Raw genomic sequence first — 20,713 nt, 5'->3', positions numbered from 1 at the left:
TATAAGAATTTACTTAGCAGTACTGAAATAGATACTGTTTGCTTGCAGTCCCAGAGCCAAGCAGTTGAGACCTCTCTATGAAATGTATTTTTATTTACTACTCGCCCTCGTCATCTTCAGCATACCAGCAAGGCCCGTTTTCAAGTAATTCAATGTAAAAATAATACGTGGCCTCACACAAACTGTCCAGTTCAGCTCTATCCAGATATCTATCTGCTTAATGGCTTCTCATTACAAACATACTGATCCCTATAGTTTTGATCTATAGGATGCGTGCTGTGCCACATCACTCAGCTTCTCTAATCGAAGTGCCAAATGAGAAATGATAAAAATGACCAAAAGCCACACAAATACAACCCTAAGGAAAAACAAATGGCTATAATTTATAGTACAAAACCCATTAACTCTGTTGCACAAGCCACCCTTAGCGGATATTAATCTATTTCTCCTTGTAAATTATGCAAGAGAAACTTGTAATCTGAAGGAATTTAATCCCAAACTAGTTGTGCCATCCCAGCAAGGAGAGGCCAGCAACGAGGGAACTGAATCTTCTGAAGTTACATTAAACTCAGGGGAGATCTTGGATTCTCAATCTTTCTTCCACAACAGTAAATGGCTCCAGCTGTCAATCGTCAGAACTGTGAAAAATTCTGTTTTATTTCATGCCTCTGCCGTGGTAAGCGCTTAAAATAAAACTGTCACTAAAGTCACTTTGTTCAATAATAAGGAAGTACAGTAATAGCAAGAGTCTCATTATCTGCCCGTTAAACTACGCTCGGCCATCGAGAGAAACAGGATCTGCTTACGTAACACGAAGTGTGCAGGCGTGTGCCACGACTGCTAAAAAGCTTCAGCTTCGTGGATGTTTATCAGCACGGGAGTCAAGATAGGGTCTAATCACCGCTTACCATCAGCATTGTCCCTTTCAGAGCAATTAAGACTCTTCAGAGCTGGTCTAATTGATACCATAGCGTGAGCCGCGACACCCGCCGATCCCTAGATGGGTAATTACTGAGTGTGTGTGGGAAACTTATGGAAACAGCCTTAAAACGGGTAGAGTCCTCTGGGGAAAAAAAATTACACAAACTAGCATTACCTAGAGGGAGGAGGAAAAAAAAAAAAAAAAAAAAGAGAGATGGGAATCTTCTACAAGAAACCTGAAGCCGTATCAGTTTCTCCAGAGACAAAGAGTCTTTTTCTTAAGCAAACTGTGGAGGCTTCAAATCTCACCACAGAGCTGCTCTTATTGAAAGCAATCTTCAACTGGAAGGGAGCCGAAGTTTTCAAGACGCTGCCCAGTCCATCCACCTGCCCAAGGCCAGATCAAATACTTTACCTATGACATTTCTGACAGTTGTTTGTCTAAACCCATCTTCAAGTTAAATTATGCCTCGAGGCACTTCCTGCATTCGCCGTCTGAGGTTGATTAAGTCTAGCTCGTCAGCAGGTCGCTCTGAGCAGCTCCACGTTACAACCACCGAGGCGCAGAGAGGGGCACCGAACCAACCAAGAGGCCGACGGCAGCGCCGGGAAGAGATCGACGGCATCAAAACCCACATCCAGCGTGCGTTCCTCCGCAAAATACTTCGTACGAAGCGCAAAACTTGACAGTTGATTGCCGAGTCCTGCGCAGCCTCCTTCAGTATAAAGCAAGGCTCATATTTGAAACCGGGCCACTCCAAGTTGGGCTTCGGGTGGACGGATGTATTACCGCACTGGATAGTCACTGGCAAATCTGAGCACCGAGGGACCTAAACCGCGTTTGAAAAATACAATCTGGAGTTCTTTTTGTTATCACAGATTAGAGCATGTGGAAAAACTTTTTTCTTCCCCGGTGCTGATCAACAAGAACCGTCATGCAGCAACTCCTCCTTTCGCCAACAGAGCCATGCAAAACACAAGGACGTTTTTCTTATCACACCCACCAAATTCACGCACTGTACAGGCTCAAAGGAGAACGCTTTATATTCCCCAGAACAAAAACTGATGCTTGATGCAGATACCTAGTTCTAATAGACTTGTAGACTAGTTTTGCGGACGAGAAACTTGATATCTAAGCACTGAAAGAGCAGCCAAACACTATACAAATTATTTAAGCAGCCCTGGAGATAAGGTTATTGGAGCATGGAAGAGAAGCCTAAGGAAAAGGTAGTCTACACATCGCATTTCTTTTGCTAATCTAATAATTGTAGAAACCTGACAATGAGGCGGGAAGTTGTTTCAGACGAAGCACCAGTTCCCACGTAACTGCTTTTTCACTAAGCCTCCAGGTAAGGCTGCTACTGCACGTTACGCTTTCCCTTCTGCCAGAAACACAGCGCGCAGAGATTCCTCGAGCCTAAAATCCACAGAATCGAATGAACAGAAAAACAGTTTATTGAGCTTTAAAGGCTTCGCTTCAAATACAGTTTTAAAACAAAAGCCTTATTCCTCTAAGCCGTGTTAAGGCTCCACCGGGCGAGACTTTCAGGCAGTCAGACATCACACTGAGGAGCTCCATTTCCTCTCTGGCTTTTGGGAACTTTTGAGGGGTACTTGCAAGGGAACTCTTGGACTCATTCATCCCGAACTGAAGCTGTGTAAACACATCCAGCGCGATCAGCCTTACTTCAGAAAGATGACATTCAGAAAAGACTGAAGACCAGAAAAAACAAGTCCTGTTTGTTTTATTAAATCATTGCTGTTACGTTTTCACTACCCGTGGATTGTAATTGGTTTGCCTTTCCAGAAAGGACAAGAAAAGCGTTTGCCTGACACTCAAATTTTAATGACTATTGCTCATGAAGTATTCAAATCCTTGCAATGTTGTAATGCAACATGGATACCTAATGAAGTTTAAAATAACAGAAAAATGCTTAGTTAACCCGTGATGTCTGCTGACTTGCACGTGCCTTATTCCTAGGAAACTCAATACAGTGGCAGAGCTTCCTGCATCATTCCTAAAATTTTCTAATTGTCTCTTTAACAGTGCAGCAGGCTTCAGTCCCACCTTCAAATGCGGGCATTCTTTATTACTTTCTCAGTTGTAAAAAGTTGCCGATCCCACAGAGTTTTTGCGTGATGCCTGAAGTTTGCACGTGACAGATTTCCAGACGCTCAGTTCAGTGCAATAGCTGGAACTTGTTTTTTTGCTGCAGGTTGCTTAGTAAAAATCTCAGTTACTATTTTCAGATATTTCAGAACAAACAGCTCGGAAGCTAACGGCATCTCACTCGCATTATTGAAAGCAAAGCTGCCAAGTTCAGCAGCTCTCCCACAGGCACCAAATAATCCTTCCCTCGAACACACAGCATCAGACTTGGCCCTCTTCACATCAATACGGGGGGAAAAAAAAAAAATCATCAGCGAGCGTACGGGCAACTCCATTTCGCATCATGCAAACTGCCTTGCAATTTTGCCGTACGAGAACGTTACATCTCGGCACCGAATCTTTCCTCTTGGCAGGAAAGGCCAGTCTGTTCCTCCGAATCTCTCCGAAACGCCGCGTAGAGCCCAACCTCTCCCTCACCGGACGCACGGTCGTTCGCTCTGACTGCTGCCCCTGCCCACGGGTATTAAAGCCTTACACTGCAATAACGCTGTGTGCTGTTCATGTAATTAAACCCCCCCAGCTACAAAAGCACAGAAAATATAAAAAAAACTGAGTTGGAAGTTATGACTCCAGAACTCCATGCCTGTTCCCGTGCCCTATAAACCCTCCCCTGCTTACAGTCCAGCAAGCTTTATTTTGATTAACACGTTGAGGCCAACCTACTCCCTCCCTGCCCCAGACAATTTTAAAAGAGGCTCAATGAGGAACCGTGCTTCGGGGCAGGCTAAAGCGAAGGGAGAGGAGCACGAAGAGCCAGAAAGCCAGCAACCTTAGACCTTACTGCTGCGCGGGCTGCAGACACTCTCTCTGATCTCCGACAAGCTTGCTACCCAAGTGGCCTTAACTCCGTGCATTGACTCAAAAAGCATCAGTCTTTCCCTGTAACTTGAGCTCAGCTCATCGTGTCAGGGCCCTGAAATTCCAGCGTGGCCACATACCAGCAGCAGCAGCAGTTCTGCAGGAGTCCCAAGCGACCAGCAGCGAGATGCGTACACCTCCAGAAGCCTTCAAACTGCACAGGAAACAAAAGATTGGAGTGCTTCTACGAACAGATTAAAGAAACTCCCCTTCCCCAACTAAAAAGACCTTGCTAATTATACAGTCTTCATTGCACTAATCTTGCTAAATACCCGTCACCCTCATTATGCTTGCATATGAGCAAGGGTTATAATACTTAACAGCTCAACTGTCCGGCACCTGCCGGTGCTTCAGCGACTACAGTGTGGGAGCCGATGTCTGCAAAAGCTGAAACTGCCCGATTTACAATTACAATGGAGCAGTATTTCTTGACAACCTTGAAAAAGGGCACCTCTAACCTGATACACAAGATTAAAATCACATTTATTTTTCTGGAGTGTGCTGACGTGATGCCAGAGAAATATCCCATGTATATAAAGCAATAGAACACATATAACCACGAAATATAACACATATAACCCGAGTTCTTTAAAAATATGTAGAAGAAAATTAATCCCAGCATTCTGCTGAATGCTATTCTAACCAGACTTTCTTTCCAACTCTTTTGTGGGATTTCCTTCAAAGCAGCTTCTCCCTCAAAGGAGGAAACCTCCGAAGGTGCCCGAGAGGCAGCCTCTGGTCAGGCAAATAAGAAAGCGCATTCGCAAATTAAAGAATTCACACCGAGGGTACTGAGCTGGAGGCTTCCAGTTCGTACAGAGCATCCTCTTGCCCTGTCTGTGTCCCTCTTCTCAATAGCAACTCTGACCCTATTTTGAAGAAGGGAGAAGGATGTTCCACGTTGGAAAACTTTTGGGCGTGCACAGGTGCCAAGCGCCCTGCCCTGTTTTTCAGTTCATTTAAATACAGATTCACAAGGAAGCCAGACTCACACGAAAACATTATACTCGCTTAGCCAACATTTAAGCACTACACAGAGCTGAAGTTAATGCTCGCTTTAAACGTCACAAGCCAAAATACAAGCAACGCTGACGACCCTCAAACATCAGCCCGGCCGCCACAGCGCTCCCCCAGTACCCTCATCTTAAAAAAAACCAAAAAAACCAAAAAAACTAGATAAAGATGAACGCGCACAGTTGTAACCTGCGGCGTCTCGGCGGCCGAGCCGCAGCCAGTTTGCACGCTTACGCAACGCCAGCCGCGAACTCGGGATCAAAGCAGCACCTGAAATAACTACAGGCACGTACCAAGCAGCTCAGCCCGCTGCCAGACACCCCCAGCCAGTACCCCCACGACTTCCCGCTACCCAACATCCATTTTTTTTTCTTTCAGCTACCCAACAGCCTTAATTAAGAAGCATAAACATCCCAGCAAGTTCATTCACACCCCTCCAATAGGAACTCGCACACAATTATAGGATATAATTGGGAAGCGCGCTCATTGAACTTTTAACCAGCTATTGTTACAAGCCGAGAGAAGGGTTAGTGTCGCTTCCTCCAGGACACAGTTGGTTATTCACGAGCTCTATAATTAATCAAAAGGTCCCGAAATCCCCAACCTTTCAGCTAGAAACAATCTTTGCACTGGGCACACCTGGGTTTTTATGACTGTTTTTGTGTGCGTGTGTTTATTTTTTTAAACACAAAATTTATTTACAGAGGCAATCCCTGGCAAATACAATTCCTGATAGAGAAAGACGTTGCAGAGGGCTTTGCCAAGTGACGTATTTCGGTTGGTTTTCTCACACACACTAAATACACTTCTTTGTACGGACTCAGCGGTTCACAATCCCGTCAAAGCCTTCTGCAACAAAGATTTCCAGTTCCGTCATCACAAAATGGAAGGATGCTATCCCATCGGACACACCTGAAATTTATTCCGCTCTGCCTAAATCTGAGGAGGAGCATCAGAATTGCATTTGATTTAGAAGACATTTACAGTTAATTAAATTTTTTAAGATTTAAAATACAGAATTGTCGTTCCGCCTTCATTAAGGGGGTGAAGGGAGGAAAACATACAGGATATATAAAGTGGCCAGTTCCTTATCTTCACTGACGGCACCAAAGCATTCAGCAGGATTTGCTCGGAACGAAACAAGTCTCCTCCTCCCCAAGCAAACACACTGCACCAGGTGAACCACCTGCAGCTCTCCCGTTCATGCATTACTAACCCAGGCTAACTCTGCTGCTCCGTATTATTATTTTTTTTTTTTTTTTACATTCTGTGACTTCCTGCTTCTACATCCATGCCCAGACAACAGGAATTTCCACCAAATGTGTCTGCCAAGTGTAGCCAGTCTTCTATATTTTGTCTAACAAGAGGTAGTGCAGGTTCCCTTGTTTAAACAAACAAGGTAACCTGGAACTGTTCTTGAAGTGGGAAAAATAAGTATTCTACCTGAAGTGCCCTTGGCATGCCAGCCTTGGAAATCACAAGCAGTTGACCTCGCCACTGAAGATTGAACAGAGATCTGAAAACATCCCCCAGTAATGTTAGCGCTGAACCACTGCATGTGAAGCGTTAAACTCCTCTCAGCCTCCTCAGCAGCCCAGACACTGGCTTAAACAACCAGTGTTTTGGGGAAGGGGCTAAGGATCAAAGAATTAAAATGGCAACTCAGACCAAACAACGTTAAAACTTTTCCAATTTTCACTGTATCAGCAGTAAAATACCTCATTCTCCTTTTTAACTAATCAAACCCCTTTGCCTTGACAAGACCTCTGTACAGCATCTTAACTTTGGGGAGAATTCTCTGTATTTGCTGCTTAGTAACTATTGGATGAGTTAGGAGTTAGTTCTTGTTCAAATGCTCTAAAGATGGAACGGATCAGACCAGCGGCTTCTGTCTAAAGTGCTGGTCGGGAATTGGGGCAGGGGAAGAAAAATCTTCAACCCCCTGAATTTAAGTAAAGGTGCAGCTGCAAAGAAGCCGAAGAAACAAATGTGGTGAGACCCTGGGAGCTGCATGCATGGGGATTCCTCAGCAAGTTGAAACTGTATTGAAATCCTAGTCTTCTGTCACCTAAGGTTGGTGGAGAAAAGCCTAACTAGATGCTTCTTCACAGCCCCAATTTTTGTTTGGTGTTTTTAAAGTAAGGCGTATACTTTTAAATATCCCTTTGTATGGAGTGACTGTTTCCACCCCTTTTCCCCCAATTCTGGGCTGCATCACACCACCAAGCACCATAAATCTCTTAACTACTCTTAATAAGCTAAAGCGAATTAGTTTAGGATGTCTAGCCGTTTGCAAGCATCACAATAGCCCCAACCACAGGCACTACACGCACTCAATAAAGCTGTCGCTTGGCAAGGTTCAGAACAGACGCCCCAGCGAGATTATCGGGTGTCAACTTCCATCTGGCATTTGTCAGATCTCGGGGGAAAGAAAAAAAAAAAAAAGGGCAGTTCTTATCAGATCTCCAAATAAAAGGAGCATTTCCACTTCATGTGGTAGCAACTGGAAAAATTTCTTTTGTGTTTGAAGCTTTAAAAATATCTTGCCCTTGAGGTTGGCTAAGTCTCTTCAGCGCTTTGAGACCCCTTTCCCATACAAAGGTAATAAAACTAAGCTTATGGTTACAGAAATTCCCAGCACATAAAAATTACAGGAAGCTGTTGCTAAGTAATAATTCTACCTAAGTAAACATCACAAAATGTTTCCCACACACACACCTCTAAGCTTTGTATTCAAACCTGCCTTGAAGATGTTCATAGCTGTAGAATTTCTTCTGGCACCCGTCTCTTTGAAAGCACTCGGTGGTATTTCACAGCAGTTGAAAGACATTTCAGGCTGAGCAATGTTTTTCCGAGTGCTTTGTTGTGTTGCTTGTAGTAGGAAACAAAGCAAGCTACTAACGCTACTCTTCAGTTCCTTACCCGTCTCCTACTTGTCCCCAAGTTTTCCCTGGATAAATCACAGGAAAATTAAAGAGAAATTCTGTTGTATCCCTCGTCTCCAGAACTGCTCCCCCAGCATCGTAAAAAAATGTGGATAAACATTATTTTCATACAGTACCTTTCTTTAGCAGCTCCTTTGCATGTCAGTCACTCCAGACTGTCATCCCTTCTACCAGCTCTGTTTCACTCTTCAGTTGGCCCAAGTGGTTTCATATACTATCCACTTTCTTTTCATGAGGTTAATATTTTGCAACAAATTCTAGATTGCGCTAATTGAGAGACACAACTTTTGTTTTTATCGCATAAAGCAAGACAATAGATTGAAGAAAGAGTCCATCTACAAACTTGAAACAGCCCACGCTTTTAGTAAGTCAGATTTCCTAGTAGCGTGAAGTCCCAAGATGAAGATGATAACAGACTCCTACAAAGATTTCATTCAGGATGAATAGGAGAACTTGAATTTCATCACATCCTCTCAGGAACGAAGCTTATATTTCAGATATCCATCCTTATATTCCAGGAATGCAGCCCTTCAATAGTCACCAAGGGACTGTCTGCTATTGCAGATCGTTTTCCTGGTCATTTTTATTCGACCATTCCACTTTTCCTTCCTATTACCTTATTCCACCTCCAGATGACCCAATATGCAAGTAAAAGGCTGAACCTGCCTTTGTAATTAGACTGTCAAAAACATCAGACTGCTTCAAATTATGGATGGACAGAGAAGACTGACTGCGAAGAGAATTGGCAGGAAATCCTATTTCAGCGGGAATTGTTCCTTCCGCAAGTGGAGTGACAGACATACAGCCTTTTTATTACGTAAAAAAAATAGTGGAAAAAAATGCAAAATATGAAAATCATGTTTGGCAGATCTAGACTGAGGTCTAGGACGTGGCATTTCCAGCATTTTTGTTGTCTGCGTTCTTCAGCAAAGACGCTCTCTTCACGAACATGCTGCACCAAACTAAGAGCTATGTTTTTATGGCAATAAAAGTAACTAAGTATGTAAAAAAAAAAAAGCCTTATAAAAATGTGGTCTGAAAAGGTACAAAACCTCCAGAACAGGAACAGCATTTGGCTGCCATAAACAGCATAAGGCTAGACCCAAATTCCAAACAGACTACATATTTCCCTCCCTTCCTATTCAAAATATAACATGAGTTGGCCTTAACTGAACCGACTTGTTTTTTACACCAACACAAGTAATTTAGAGAGCAAAAAAAAAAAAAAGAAAAAAACTTTCAGGAAATACATCCCAACCAATCTCAATCTATGGTATATCCACCTACGCATCTTCGCGCTCAGACACAGATTCCTCAATATCACAACTGTTTTTTCAAAGGGCGCAGCTGCCCACAAATCATTTCAGTTCCTCCCAACCGGTTTCATCCACAACCTTAGCTCTAACGTCTGTAAAGAAGATCCTTTACTTTGTTGTCTTGAACATGTTATCACCAACTGAAAAAAATTCTGGGCTGGAGTTAGAGCTGCAAGGATGATTCAGAGACTTGGATGTGTGCCTCAGAGATAATTACATGCTATAACTGAAAGTTAGTTTTGGAGTAAACTGGGATATCTGTGCTGATTAAAAGAAAGCAGTATCAAAGACGCTCGATCGCTCTCCGATGTGGCAGGGATAACGCGAAGGGAGCGACCACAGAGAGCAGGCGGGGAAGGTCAGGGGCTGGTGGGGAAGAGACGGGGGACCCCCGGGACCCCACTCCAGCCCCGGCCGTTGCCGTCTCCTTTCCCACTCACGCAAGACCTTTCTGCCACATCTTTCAGCCTTCCCGCGTGTGTCCTCTCAAACTTCTTGCCCACCTCCTCATTTTCTCCAGCAAGGCTCGAAGCTTAGCACGCCGGAAAAAGCTTACCTTACTTGTCTCTCTCAACTGACACACACTCTGCAACATCAAAGCAATCAATATTTACATATTCTTTAAGGATTTTTTTTTTTTCTGGCAGACAAAACAGCAAACAAAATATCCTGAGCCACAGTCCCAGGGCAGCAGCACTATCAGTTTAGACAGCAACAACTTCCCATCCAGAGATACACAACAGCAGCGAACAGGAGATCCCGCACCAAGTTTTTGGAAACAAACTAGGGGTACAAATAACCTGCGTTAAAACAACACACAAAACCAAACTTCCCCCGAGAAAGTCATACTGGAATTCCCATAGTTCATTCCAGCATTGGCTAAAAGATAGAGAGTAAAAATAAAAGAGGGGAATACACTTAAAATCAGAGAGACGGGAGACTTCAGCACAGCATTAGCTGCTGAAGATTCCCAGATAAGCTGTAAAAATGCAGAGGGAAAGATTTCGTGACATTAATACCCTCAGTACCGGGAGCTGCTGAGGCTCTTCAGGCTGAGGAAAGCCAAAGTACAAGTCACACAAGCTTATAATAATCTTGACAAAACAGTTACAGACACTGAGGATACGTTATGGCTGGCACAAGAACAGAGAGCACAGCGATTCCATGAACAGGTTCACTAAATAAATGTCACAATCTCTACTATAGTTACTAGCGTGCATGTGTGCTGGAAGTCTAAAGGCTACTCAAAAAAAAGTCTAAGTCTAAAAGACTACCCAAGCTGTTAAAATAACTTGAGCAGCATACAGGCAGGTGTTACAAGGCACCGTACAATACAGATACCAGCTTGTTGAGAACACCAGCTACCAATAAATAAAAGTACAAATCTTAGCATTCAAAACAAAGATAAGCGCGGCTTGTTAAGTGGTTTAGAAAACGCATACCAGTTACAGCCAAAATATGTAGGAGCACTGCTTCTCTGAATCTTCTACAAGGAACAGAGAAAACCGGATGGGAGCATCTGTATGTAAATGCTTTTGAAACTATTTTCGTATTCAAACTTCAAATTCAAGTCAAATGGACTTACTAGCTTGGCTTCCTTAGGGAACGAAGCCCAGATAGTGTGTGATACTGTATGGATAATTTATCCTCTAATAAATTTAGCTGAACTTGTATGAGAGGCTCAAGAGCGGAGATTTCTGCCCCAACGGTAAAATGCGACATTCCTACAGGTTTCACGGAAATAGGCAGTCATATAAAGGAGAGAAACCATACATTCCAGTCTGCTGTAGCGCAGCCCCAGAAAACTCACCAGAATGAGAGACATTACGAATGGTCTAGCCACCGAAAAGGTTTCAGTTAGATCTTTAACCTTATGAAATAGCAGAAAACATGAATGCATAAGAAACCAGGTTTCAGCACTGATAACCACTGTATACCAAGAGAGTTTATAACCTAAAACGCTTTATAACCTTATTTTTCATTTTAAAAAAAGGAACACACACACGCTTGCATCTTCTTGCTCATACCCTGTTATTCTGGCGCAAAAAATAACCACTTTCTTTAAAAGGAAGCGAGACGATTTTGGGGTGAGGAGTAGCAGAGGGGAAACCACATTAATTTCATTAGTTTATGCATACTGGTAGGAATTCCTTCTCAAATTTGGCACTTAGCACTCAGAGCTGCCCTTTAAAGCTTGGCAAGGAATTTTCTCTAGCCCGCAAGTTTCCTAATTTCGTCTTAGGACACACTGCTTCATTTGGATGCACTACCTCCAGAAAGTCAGACAACTCTAAATGTGTCAGTTTTGCCTCAATTCGCTTTGCTCCCCGCCAAGTCAGATTTAACATAAATCAAAGTAAATATATAATTAAAACTAAACTGAAGGGAGGTTCCAACTTTGGAAAAAACAAATATGTATGAAATTAAAAGCAACTCTAATACAGTTTAAAAACCTGGAGTTCAGGGGTTGCAACAGCAGCTAGCTTTCTGAACATATCTTCTCCCCTGAACCAGAACCCCAGCCTCAAAGCCCAGTTACTTCACCCTCCCCAGGACTCCTGCTACGGGCAGCCCCCATCCAGGTCCTCTCTCCTCCTTCTCCTTTGCCCTTCAGGTCTGACTTGGCTTCCAGCTTCGTTGTGCAAACGTCGCTCGCTCATCCACATCTCTTACACCTTCTTATGGCAGGAAGGTTTCAGCGAAAACGTAACCGCACCTTTCTAGAGTTGGGTTTATTCCATACAGACTTTTCCCTGCTGCTCTGTTTCTGCCTGCTGCAGCCTTTCAGTCAATCTGGACTTTTAATCCCCAACCCAAACCCCAACAGAGACACTGATACCACTAACTACGACACAAGATACCAGTTACGCTTACAGACGGTTAAACTCACGAGCTCTAGGCGCTCCCTAACTTTCCAGAGAAACCAAACACAACATTTTTGGATACATTATCCACATAGGTGAAAGAACTGCTAAATAGCCCCATCCCAAAAGTTCTCTCTTCACCTTTCTAACCTCCATTTCGAGCCTTGCTTTAGGAACCTGTGCTTACAGGTAGCAATTACCAGGTACCAATTAGACCTCCAGTAGATCTGCCAGATGAAAAATTGACAGCAAAACCATAGTTGACATACATCACTCTGCAGACTCACCTCTCTGGCAGCGATCATGGGTCCAGCAGCGTTCAATGAAAATGCCATTTATCACAGTAGGCGGACAGTTGCTCTTCCCTTTCACAGTTCCCGGACACACGTCTCCACACTCTTCTTTGTCATCCTTGTTGGCCACGATGTAATTATCTTCTACAGAATCCAAAATCCTCGACCAGTCGATCGTGGACAAATAACATAATTCATTGTTCTTCTCAATCCGCACAGCGCCTCGAGTAATGTTCATCAGGTTATAGAGGCCGATCTCTTTCAGGTGAACCATCTCAAAAATGACTAGTGCGTAGTTAAAAAACAGATGAGTTCCTCGAATCACAGTGAGGTTAGGGAAAAGTCCCTTTAAACTCTCCAGGCCGTACACGCGAAACAGAAGCAAGTAGTCTGTAATCATAGTCAGTTTAGGAAAGCTGAGCTCGCGGAAATCCTCAGGCTTGGTTTTAAACATCAGCAATATTTGCAAGTGGCCCTCAATCACAGTGCAGTTCTCAAGCATGTTCAGCCGGGTCAGGTTGTTGCGAATGTCCATGCTTCTGCAAACTGGAAGGCAAAGAACAAAGTTAGTTAGTTAAAAGGTAATCGTTTTCGTTTGCTAAATACACCCTTTTGTCCAACCGCACCGTAACACATAGCTACCCTCAGAATTCACAACTAGGTCCTTCTCAGTAAAGCATGCTTCAAGTATTAAGAAATACACTGTGGGGAACATTCTCTGGTATATGATTACAAAATAAGACTGAAAGACTCTTTCATAATTTTTTCTGCCATCTTGAGTTTCTGGATATTACCTCTATCACGACTGCAGCTGTAACACCAGCCCTTAGACGTCATTTCGCATTTACAAAAGTAAGAGACGTCTCTGCAACACAGCCTGTTTTCTTTAGATAATCGCCAGCGACACACCTACCTCATCTCAGATTGTGCAATTAATGCCAGTGGATTAGAGGGAGTAATTTAGAATGGTTGTAGGGAGTGGAAGATAGGAAAAGAATAATGGCTAGGAAATGGTAGCGCTTCGGAAGAGAGCAGAAAAACCTGGAAATACACACATGCAGGAGTACAGCCGACACCCTTGCCCAGACTTTGCTGATAGGAGTAATTTACAACACTAGTAATTTTTGCCCTAAACATTCTTCTCAGATTAGGTATTTGGGCTTTTGTGTTATTATTTTCCCAAAGTTGTAAATCTCCCTGCCTTGACTATCTGGACAGTTCATTTAGAAGAACCAGTAACCCAAAGAACTGGAACAGTGAACAATTACATGAAGCATAAACTAGAAGGCAATCAGAATAATATGAATCCAGGCACCAGCAAAAGGAAAAGACAGAAAGAAAAAAGTTTGAATAGGGAAACGTTTTTAACTCTAAGCACAGGTAAGAAATGAAGAAGGAAATTTAGGAAATTTTGTGCTCGTATAGCACAAGAGGAGTCCCAGCGACAACCCTTTAAAACCCGACTTCACAGAAATACCCAGCCAGTCCTTAACGCTGAAGGGAGATGCCTGGGGAAAGGCAAGCTGCTTGGCAGCACACGGGTAAAAAACAACTCTTTTCACTGTCCTGTCCAGGCGGTTTTCGATATTTTAGTATTATTTTTTTAAGACTGCATCCACTGTAGGGATTCTCTCTTATCCATAGCCGAGACAGCCCCCCCGCCCTTGAGAGTTAAAAGCAGGGGATCCTTACTCTTTTTGTCGCTGTACGTAAAGCCCACTGCCTATAAAATTACCATGTCACAGTTTCAAGAAATCACCCAGCAATAATCAGGTCTCACAAAATTGATGTAGAGACAGATGTTTAATAGTTACGACTGTCTGACTCCTCATGGTTTTACACAGACCACTGCTGTGTGGATTAAAAATAGATTGTATGCAAACATCTTAATGATTATTCAAAAATTTGCTCCACTGCAATAAAAAAAAAAACATCTGGCAACACTAGTATAGGATTTGGAGCAATGTTATTGCCCAATGGGATCTTTTGGCACTATATCCAAGTTGTTTCATAAATTGCTTTCTGGAAGAAAAAGCTAATGCACACAGTGCCTCAAAGATCAAGGATGTACTTTTTAAAAGTGAGAAAGGAAATCTGATGATCGACTCGCAGCAACCTCTTTGCCCCATGAAAAACTGCAGCCAAACTGGAAGTAAGCCAGAAAACTGTCTCGCTGCACATCCCAACCATGGGCTAAAAGAACTGGGAGAGCAACAGATTCAAGTACCCTAAATATTTATTTTAGGCAATTAAGATAGGTATTTCCAAGGAAGCAAGCATGTGACAGGGCAGGCCAGGGGTTTCTTCATGAAAGGAGCAACAACAGAAGGATAAATAAAATTCAAACACTGAATTTCAATGTACAAGTCACCAGTGCAGCTGAAGCTATCTAATAAACGCAAAATCCAACATCTTGGTTCTTGTTTACTTATTATTATATTACTTATTTCTTATTTACTGTTTGCTGAGCACACAGGCAAAATACAGCAAGCTAAGGTGGTACCTTGTGGTACCCGCAACCAACTGCTGTGTCACAGTATAAAGTACTACCTGGAGTAACCTGAATGCGTACAACTGACCTTAAGGAAAGATGAGAAAATGCAGCTCAACTCTACAGACCAAGAATTACTTCTGAGAGTAAAAGCTTTAGGCTTTTATTGTGGCTCAAGGCCACAAAAAGCATCTATACACTAAGCGTAATTACCCGAGTCTTTCATCATTTCGACTAGAATTAGGTAAGCCACTCGAAACCGGCCACTAACTGGCCCCCACGCAACCCCTTAATCCACACGGCTCTCCCCGCAGCTCCACGGGAAGAGGCGGCAGCGAAAGCTTCAGCGCGGCTGGCGAGAGCTGCGGTTTGGTACAGGCGGGACGAAGTCCTCCCAGTGCCGTGGCTGCACTTCGGGCCAGGAAAAATCTTCCCATCCTCCAGTCACGCAGCCGGCGAGCCCGGTCTGGAGGGGCTACCCCGGGCGGGCGACGGCTGCATCAGCCCCACACCGCGCCTTGGAGGACAGCGCCGAGGAAGAGGGTGATCCCGTTGGGCCGAGGAAGAGGGTGATCCCGTAGGGCCGAGGATACGCGTTCAGCGAGGCTTCCCGGAGAGCGTTCTCTGCTTCTGTCTAGCAACAGGCTGCTCCTCGGCGCTCCCGGAGCTCACAGCACTCACCGCTTTCCTAGATACGCCAAAGAAATCAAGCGGCACTGCTTGCGACTCTAACCCCCACCACTACCGGCTCCTCGCGATCGCTGCTAACACAAGCGGTGATGCTCCTGCTCCAACGGCCAGAAAGCTGCTCAAAGATCTTCCCGGCTCCGCAAAAAACGCGACGACCTAAACGCCCACGCGGGGTATAAACCTCCCTCGCCTTCAGTTTGGCCCATCCTGAAACATATCCCCCCACTGGAGATGGCAGAGAAGGTGACCAAGGGCTAAGACAGCCAAATATTTTGACCGGGTGTGTTCAAGAAGGAAGGTTAGCTGGAGCTGAATCTAAAAAGAGACAGGCGAAGCTTGGGAAACGTTAAATAATCCTGTACATCTACGAGAGCTGGAAGTACACATCCACAGCCCCTCGGCTGTTCGCACTTCAGAATTTTGGTTTTTTTCACCAATTCTAAACTCTGATGCAGAATGCATTATTAGTGCTTATTATTATTATTATGCATTAATTAGTGCTGCCAGCACGGACCAGCCAGGAGATTCCACACATCCTGGCAAACCAGGATGTGACCCGAGTTATTCGGACTCTGCTGCTTTGACTGTAACGAACCGGCACGTTGTCTGCTGTGCTAAAGGGGTTCCAATACTGGGGGCTTCTGCACGAGTCCTCGTAACGGAAGGCAACGTCCAACACTGATGTTAGCCTGGTATAAATCTTTGGAGGAATTTAAAACAAATTAGAGGTTTGTTTCTGAAATAAACAATTGAATAGAAGGCTAATATAACTGTAAATCTACAAGGATTGAAAGGGCTTATACAAGTTGTTTTTCCACATTTAGAGAAAAATCACACTTTTTTCATGTTCTACTTTAGTTTTTAAGTGATAAATACCACCATGGTATCTGAGTTCCTTTTTTTTTTTTTACCACCTCAAGGATCAAGGACGATAATAAAGAGTTAACAATATCTGAAACAAAATATGCTTTTTTGTTGGAGGGTTCTCAAGCTTTTCATGCTTTTGAATCCTGTTCAGCAGTTTGTATCTTCTGTTCATGCAGTAGCTGCTTAAGTCACCCCATAAATTTATTGTTACCAGGACAACAAGAAGCAGTTTTAAGCAAAGTAATAAGTGTTTTTCCACAGCTTCTCTCAATAGTATTTCTTCTGCAGAGACAAGGGAATTAATCAGCAGTTCAGTATGAAGGCTAGGCAGGTTTGATCCCAGAAGGAGGAGAGCAAAGTTGAGCAGTCAATTATAGTACAGGCAACCTGGTTTCAAAAAAACACATAAATCAGCTTTCGGGAAAATAATAATCTCAAATTGATTCTCCAGTAGTAGGCCCAAAGCTATTCCTGTTCAAACTACTGACAAAAGCTCTACTAATCATAAATTCCTAAATTGCAGCAGAAACAGGCTCCATGTCCAGCAGCACAGCATTACACTGCCAGAGAAGAAACACTCCTCCATCCCTAGTTACCAAGCTATTCAAAGTAACTTTAAAAAAAAAAACAAAACAACAACAAAACACATCAAAACCATCATTATAGACATGTCTCATCAGACACCCAAGAAAAAAGTTGCAAGGCATGCTTTTAAAAAACAAACAAACAAACAAATCCCAAGATATCAAAGCCTCTTGAACAAACTAGTTTGGTAACAACCTTAAACTACTGAATGAAGAAACAAGATCTGATGTCAGAGGTTGGTTTTCGAGATAGAGTCTAACCATGGGGAAGAGCTGGAACTTAAGCCTTGTTTACAGTAAACCACCCGGGTACCAAACCTTAATGATTCACTGCTTCAGAGCTCTGGCCCTTTAACAATCAAGACCAGAATAATGTAGCATTGCACGGAAAGCTCACAGATCATTTAAGATAACTATTAGTTAATTCTGCATTTTTGTAACGCTTGCTACCTACCCGAATAAACAAATTATTTAACAAAAATTACGCTCACTTTGGGCAAGTCAAAAGCTTTGCAATTCTATACAAGGCTGACTTTCAGAAGTGGTATTAGGAAACTGGAAAGGGGACTCTCGGGTGTTTCTTGGGATAACTGCTGAGACAGGAAAGCATCCTGTTAAGAGACAGGTTAGTAGAAGGGACTGAGAGACAGCTTCTAGCCTACTCTAGCAATAGTTTAATAAAAGTAGAAATATCTAATTGTGAAATATTAATTTTTAAACTTCCGTTTTCCCTCTCAACCATTTAGGTCTGAGCAATGAAGCAAATTGAGATACGGACTCAAGAGTGAGTCTATAAACCTCCAGATAACACCTCAGATGCCTGCCATCCTCCACTACTCAAGACAGCGCTGCTGAACTGAGGGCAAATCCCCCACAGAGGTCACTTTCTTTAATGCCAAAAGCATATGTAACCTCACGGTCTGCCCCGTAAAGCCTGGTTTGCTATACCATTACGCTCTCCTCATTCAGTTGAAAACATAAGCAGAAGACACGACTCATACGGCTATGCTTCCCATGCAACGACACAGGGCAGCGAAGCGACAGCGTCCCAGGACCACGGGAGATCGCTCAGGGTAACGGACAGAAGTCAATACCAACAGACCTTAAGATCCTCATTACTTCAAAGGGAGCAGGAACGGGTTTTACACGTTGCCAATATCAACATAATTTATATTCCGCAAGACAGTCACCCCAAAACTGACCTCCAGAAAGCTGACATTTTTACAGGCTATTCAGAGACAGTTAGCGTCCTACCTCTCTTTAAAATAGCAAGAGGGCACGCTGGGATAGCCGACAGACGCAGTTGTTGCCTAGTTTTGATGCAGTCCCGCCCTGCTGCCCTTACTCTTTCCACTTTAGACTCTTGAGAGCAAAATTTCACTCTAGACTGAGCCTCTCGACATAAAAAATTAACACAGGGTTGAGGTGGAACAAGGGACCAGTTTCTTGAGAGTTTATGAGCACAAAAAAATCTGTATGAACCAGAAATAGTAACTAAGCAGCAAATTATTTTAAAAGGCTACTACTACAGAAATAGAAGGTGAAATTTGTCCCACCTGATGATTTAGGCAGAGACATCTCAGCTAGATTTCTAACTCCAACTATCAGCAGTAGGCAATGGAGTACACATGCAGCGCAGCACCCAAATTTAGGTGAAGAGTTTAGAAGGCGAGCAAGTGACTGTGATTAATTGGTTTTCTACTAATCGCAAACGGAGCCCAAAGTTGCTCAGTTGGTAGATGCCTAAAACTAGGTGAGGTAAATCCCACCCTAAATACCGCAGCTAATGAATTGACGTGCATGAGTCATGTGTGAGATTTATTTCAAGGAGTTGCATTATGTTTACACAGTGATTAAAAAAAACACACAAACCTGTTTTTCTTCACAAAACAAGATATATGTGTCTTCATTTTATGCACAGATCAGGTCTCCTTTCCTTAACCTTTGCTTGTACTCCTCTCAGTAACTTCCGAACTCACCAACTAACTTCAGTCTCATGTAAAAGAGGAAGAGAGTTCTCATTCCTAAAAGACTCATGAAAACTGGGGATGGGGTAAGGAGGAAAAATTCAGCATCTCCATCCAAAGGGTGCTTTAAACGTGAACTCAAACCATCCACCCAGTCTGCCTACTATATGCTGCTTTCCTCCAGCCTCTTACCTGAGATTTTTTAAAAGAAGTAAACGGAAGAGAAAGATACGGGGCACAAGAAAAACTACGTACGGTTGGGCTCAGAGATGGGGGGAATGTTGTCACTGGAGAGCAGCGTTATCACGGGGCATGTTTGTAGAGAATGCAGGACACAAATCACCAAGAAAGCAGCCTTCATTAGTTCCGTTGCTCAGGGAACAACTTGTTTGCTTATGCAACTACTGAACGTGCATTTACCCTTCGAGCCACGCTGATGCAGGCCTTCGCGTTAGGGTGCTGTCTTCCATCCCCACTGTGGTGCCTGTGTGATCTAATAATTCTCAGCAAATGGAGTCAAACATCAAAGTGGCTGAAAACCTTTTGAATTAAGGACCTTATCATCCAAATCGTCTGTAAAACACTTTGAAAAGTATTTGCACTACATGAAAGACAGAAAAATATTCCACCCCAAACTTAGCTTTGCCATCTTGTGCATCGCTCCTGTTTCTCCATCCATGAGCCATAGAGCAGATCTTCGTACCATGTAGTGATATAGCAAAGGTTATGGGGTTAAGATCACTTGCAACACACTTGCACCCCAAAAAGCAGAATATGATTTAAATAAATAAATCAATAAGGAGCTTCAGTGTAGTAGTAATAATAATGTTTTCCAATTAGAAACCACTGGACCAAAATTGTGTATGTATTTATTATTAGTGCCACACATCAACTACCTTTTCCATTTCTCTATTGGTAACGGGCAGGTTTGTACATGCTTGCCAGCTGGAACTTACCCTCCCCAGTTAAAACCATACCACTGATTTCTTTTAAGGCTTCCAACATGAAAACATGTATGAGAAAGAAATTGGGGTATTTTTAAAATATGTAACTTGTCCGCTTGCTGGAAAAAAGCAGCTGTCTTAAGGGTACATCCTGCTTTATTCCCTATCGTACACGTTTCAAAAATGCCCATCACTGCATTGTCTGCACTTGAACCGATTCTTTTGCTATTGCCTTTTCCGATGGGAAAGCTAACAGGTAGGCTATGGGACTGTCTATGAGACAGACAATTTATGTAGCCAGTTATTTCTCTTCGAGTAAACACTTCCGTTTTATTAAAAAACACCTGTAAACATCATAGAAAGTTAAACCTTTAACTAGAAGAACTTCCTAAGCAGGTTTATTTAACACAACCCATCAAAACAGCTCGCAAGGCTTAAACTTGTGTCAGCTGTGGGTTTAACAAGGTTGCCAGCTCTAACACAACATCTTTATATCCCTCCCTTGTATTTTACAAGCCCCTGTTGAAACACCGATCCCCACCTCCGAGCTTCACCCCCCTTCGATACCCGGAGATTTGAAAGACTACCTAAAAGTATTCCCGAGGTTAAAGACAAAACCTCCCAGCTCTACGCCTTGCCACGCTTAAAACCCTTCTGAAACTAGAGCTGGTCCTGACCCCCGCCGCGGCGAGCGGCGTCAGGGCGCTACCGCTCAGCCCCTTCCCAGCAGCGGGGCCGGGGAGGGGGCCGTGCCCTGCCTCGCACCTGACCCACGCCGAGCTCCGGGGG

At 43.4% G+C, this 20,713-nt stretch overlaps 1 protein-coding gene across 1 annotated transcript; it reads right to left on the bottom strand.

Moving 5' to 3' along the window:
• Nucleotides 1-1,440: 1,440 nt before the first annotated feature.
• On the bottom strand, nucleotides 1,441-13,218 carry LOC104621507 (insulin receptor-like). The gene is made up of 3 exons (XM_010288022.1): nucleotides 13,176-13,218; nucleotides 12,376-12,927; nucleotides 1,441-1,637 (listed from the first exon to the last, which is right to left on the bottom strand). Exons 1-3 carry the CDS (start codon nucleotides 13,216-13,218, stop codon nucleotides 1,441-1,443), a joined length of 792 nt encoding a protein of 263 aa, XP_010286324.1.
• Between the last annotated feature and the right edge of the window lie 7,495 nt (nucleotides 13,219-20,713).

The sequence above is a fragment of the Phaethon lepturus genome, unplaced genomic scaffold (genome assembly GCF_000687285.1).
Source record: "Phaethon lepturus isolate BGI_N335 unplaced genomic scaffold, ASM68728v1 scaffold3915, whole genome shotgun sequence".
Taxonomy (NCBI): domain Eukaryota; kingdom Metazoa; phylum Chordata; class Aves; order Phaethontiformes; family Phaethontidae; genus Phaethon; species Phaethon lepturus.
The sequence above is the reverse complement of the archived record's forward strand: the minus strand, read 5'-3'. Positions and strand labels throughout refer to the sequence as shown.

Coding starts and splice junctions, on each gene's coding strand:
- LOC104621507 (XM_010288022.1), bottom strand. CDS start 13,218: ATGACGTCTAAGGGCTGGTGTTACAGCTGCAGTCGTGATAGAG. Junction 12,928..13,175: donor CAGCTGCAGTCGTGATAGAG/GTAATATCCAGA, acceptor TTTGCCTTCCAG/TTTGCAGAAGCATGGACATT. Junction 1,638..12,375: donor CCATGATCGCTGCCAGAGAG/GTGAGTCTGCAG, acceptor TTTATACTGAAG/GAGGCTGCGCAGGACTCGGC.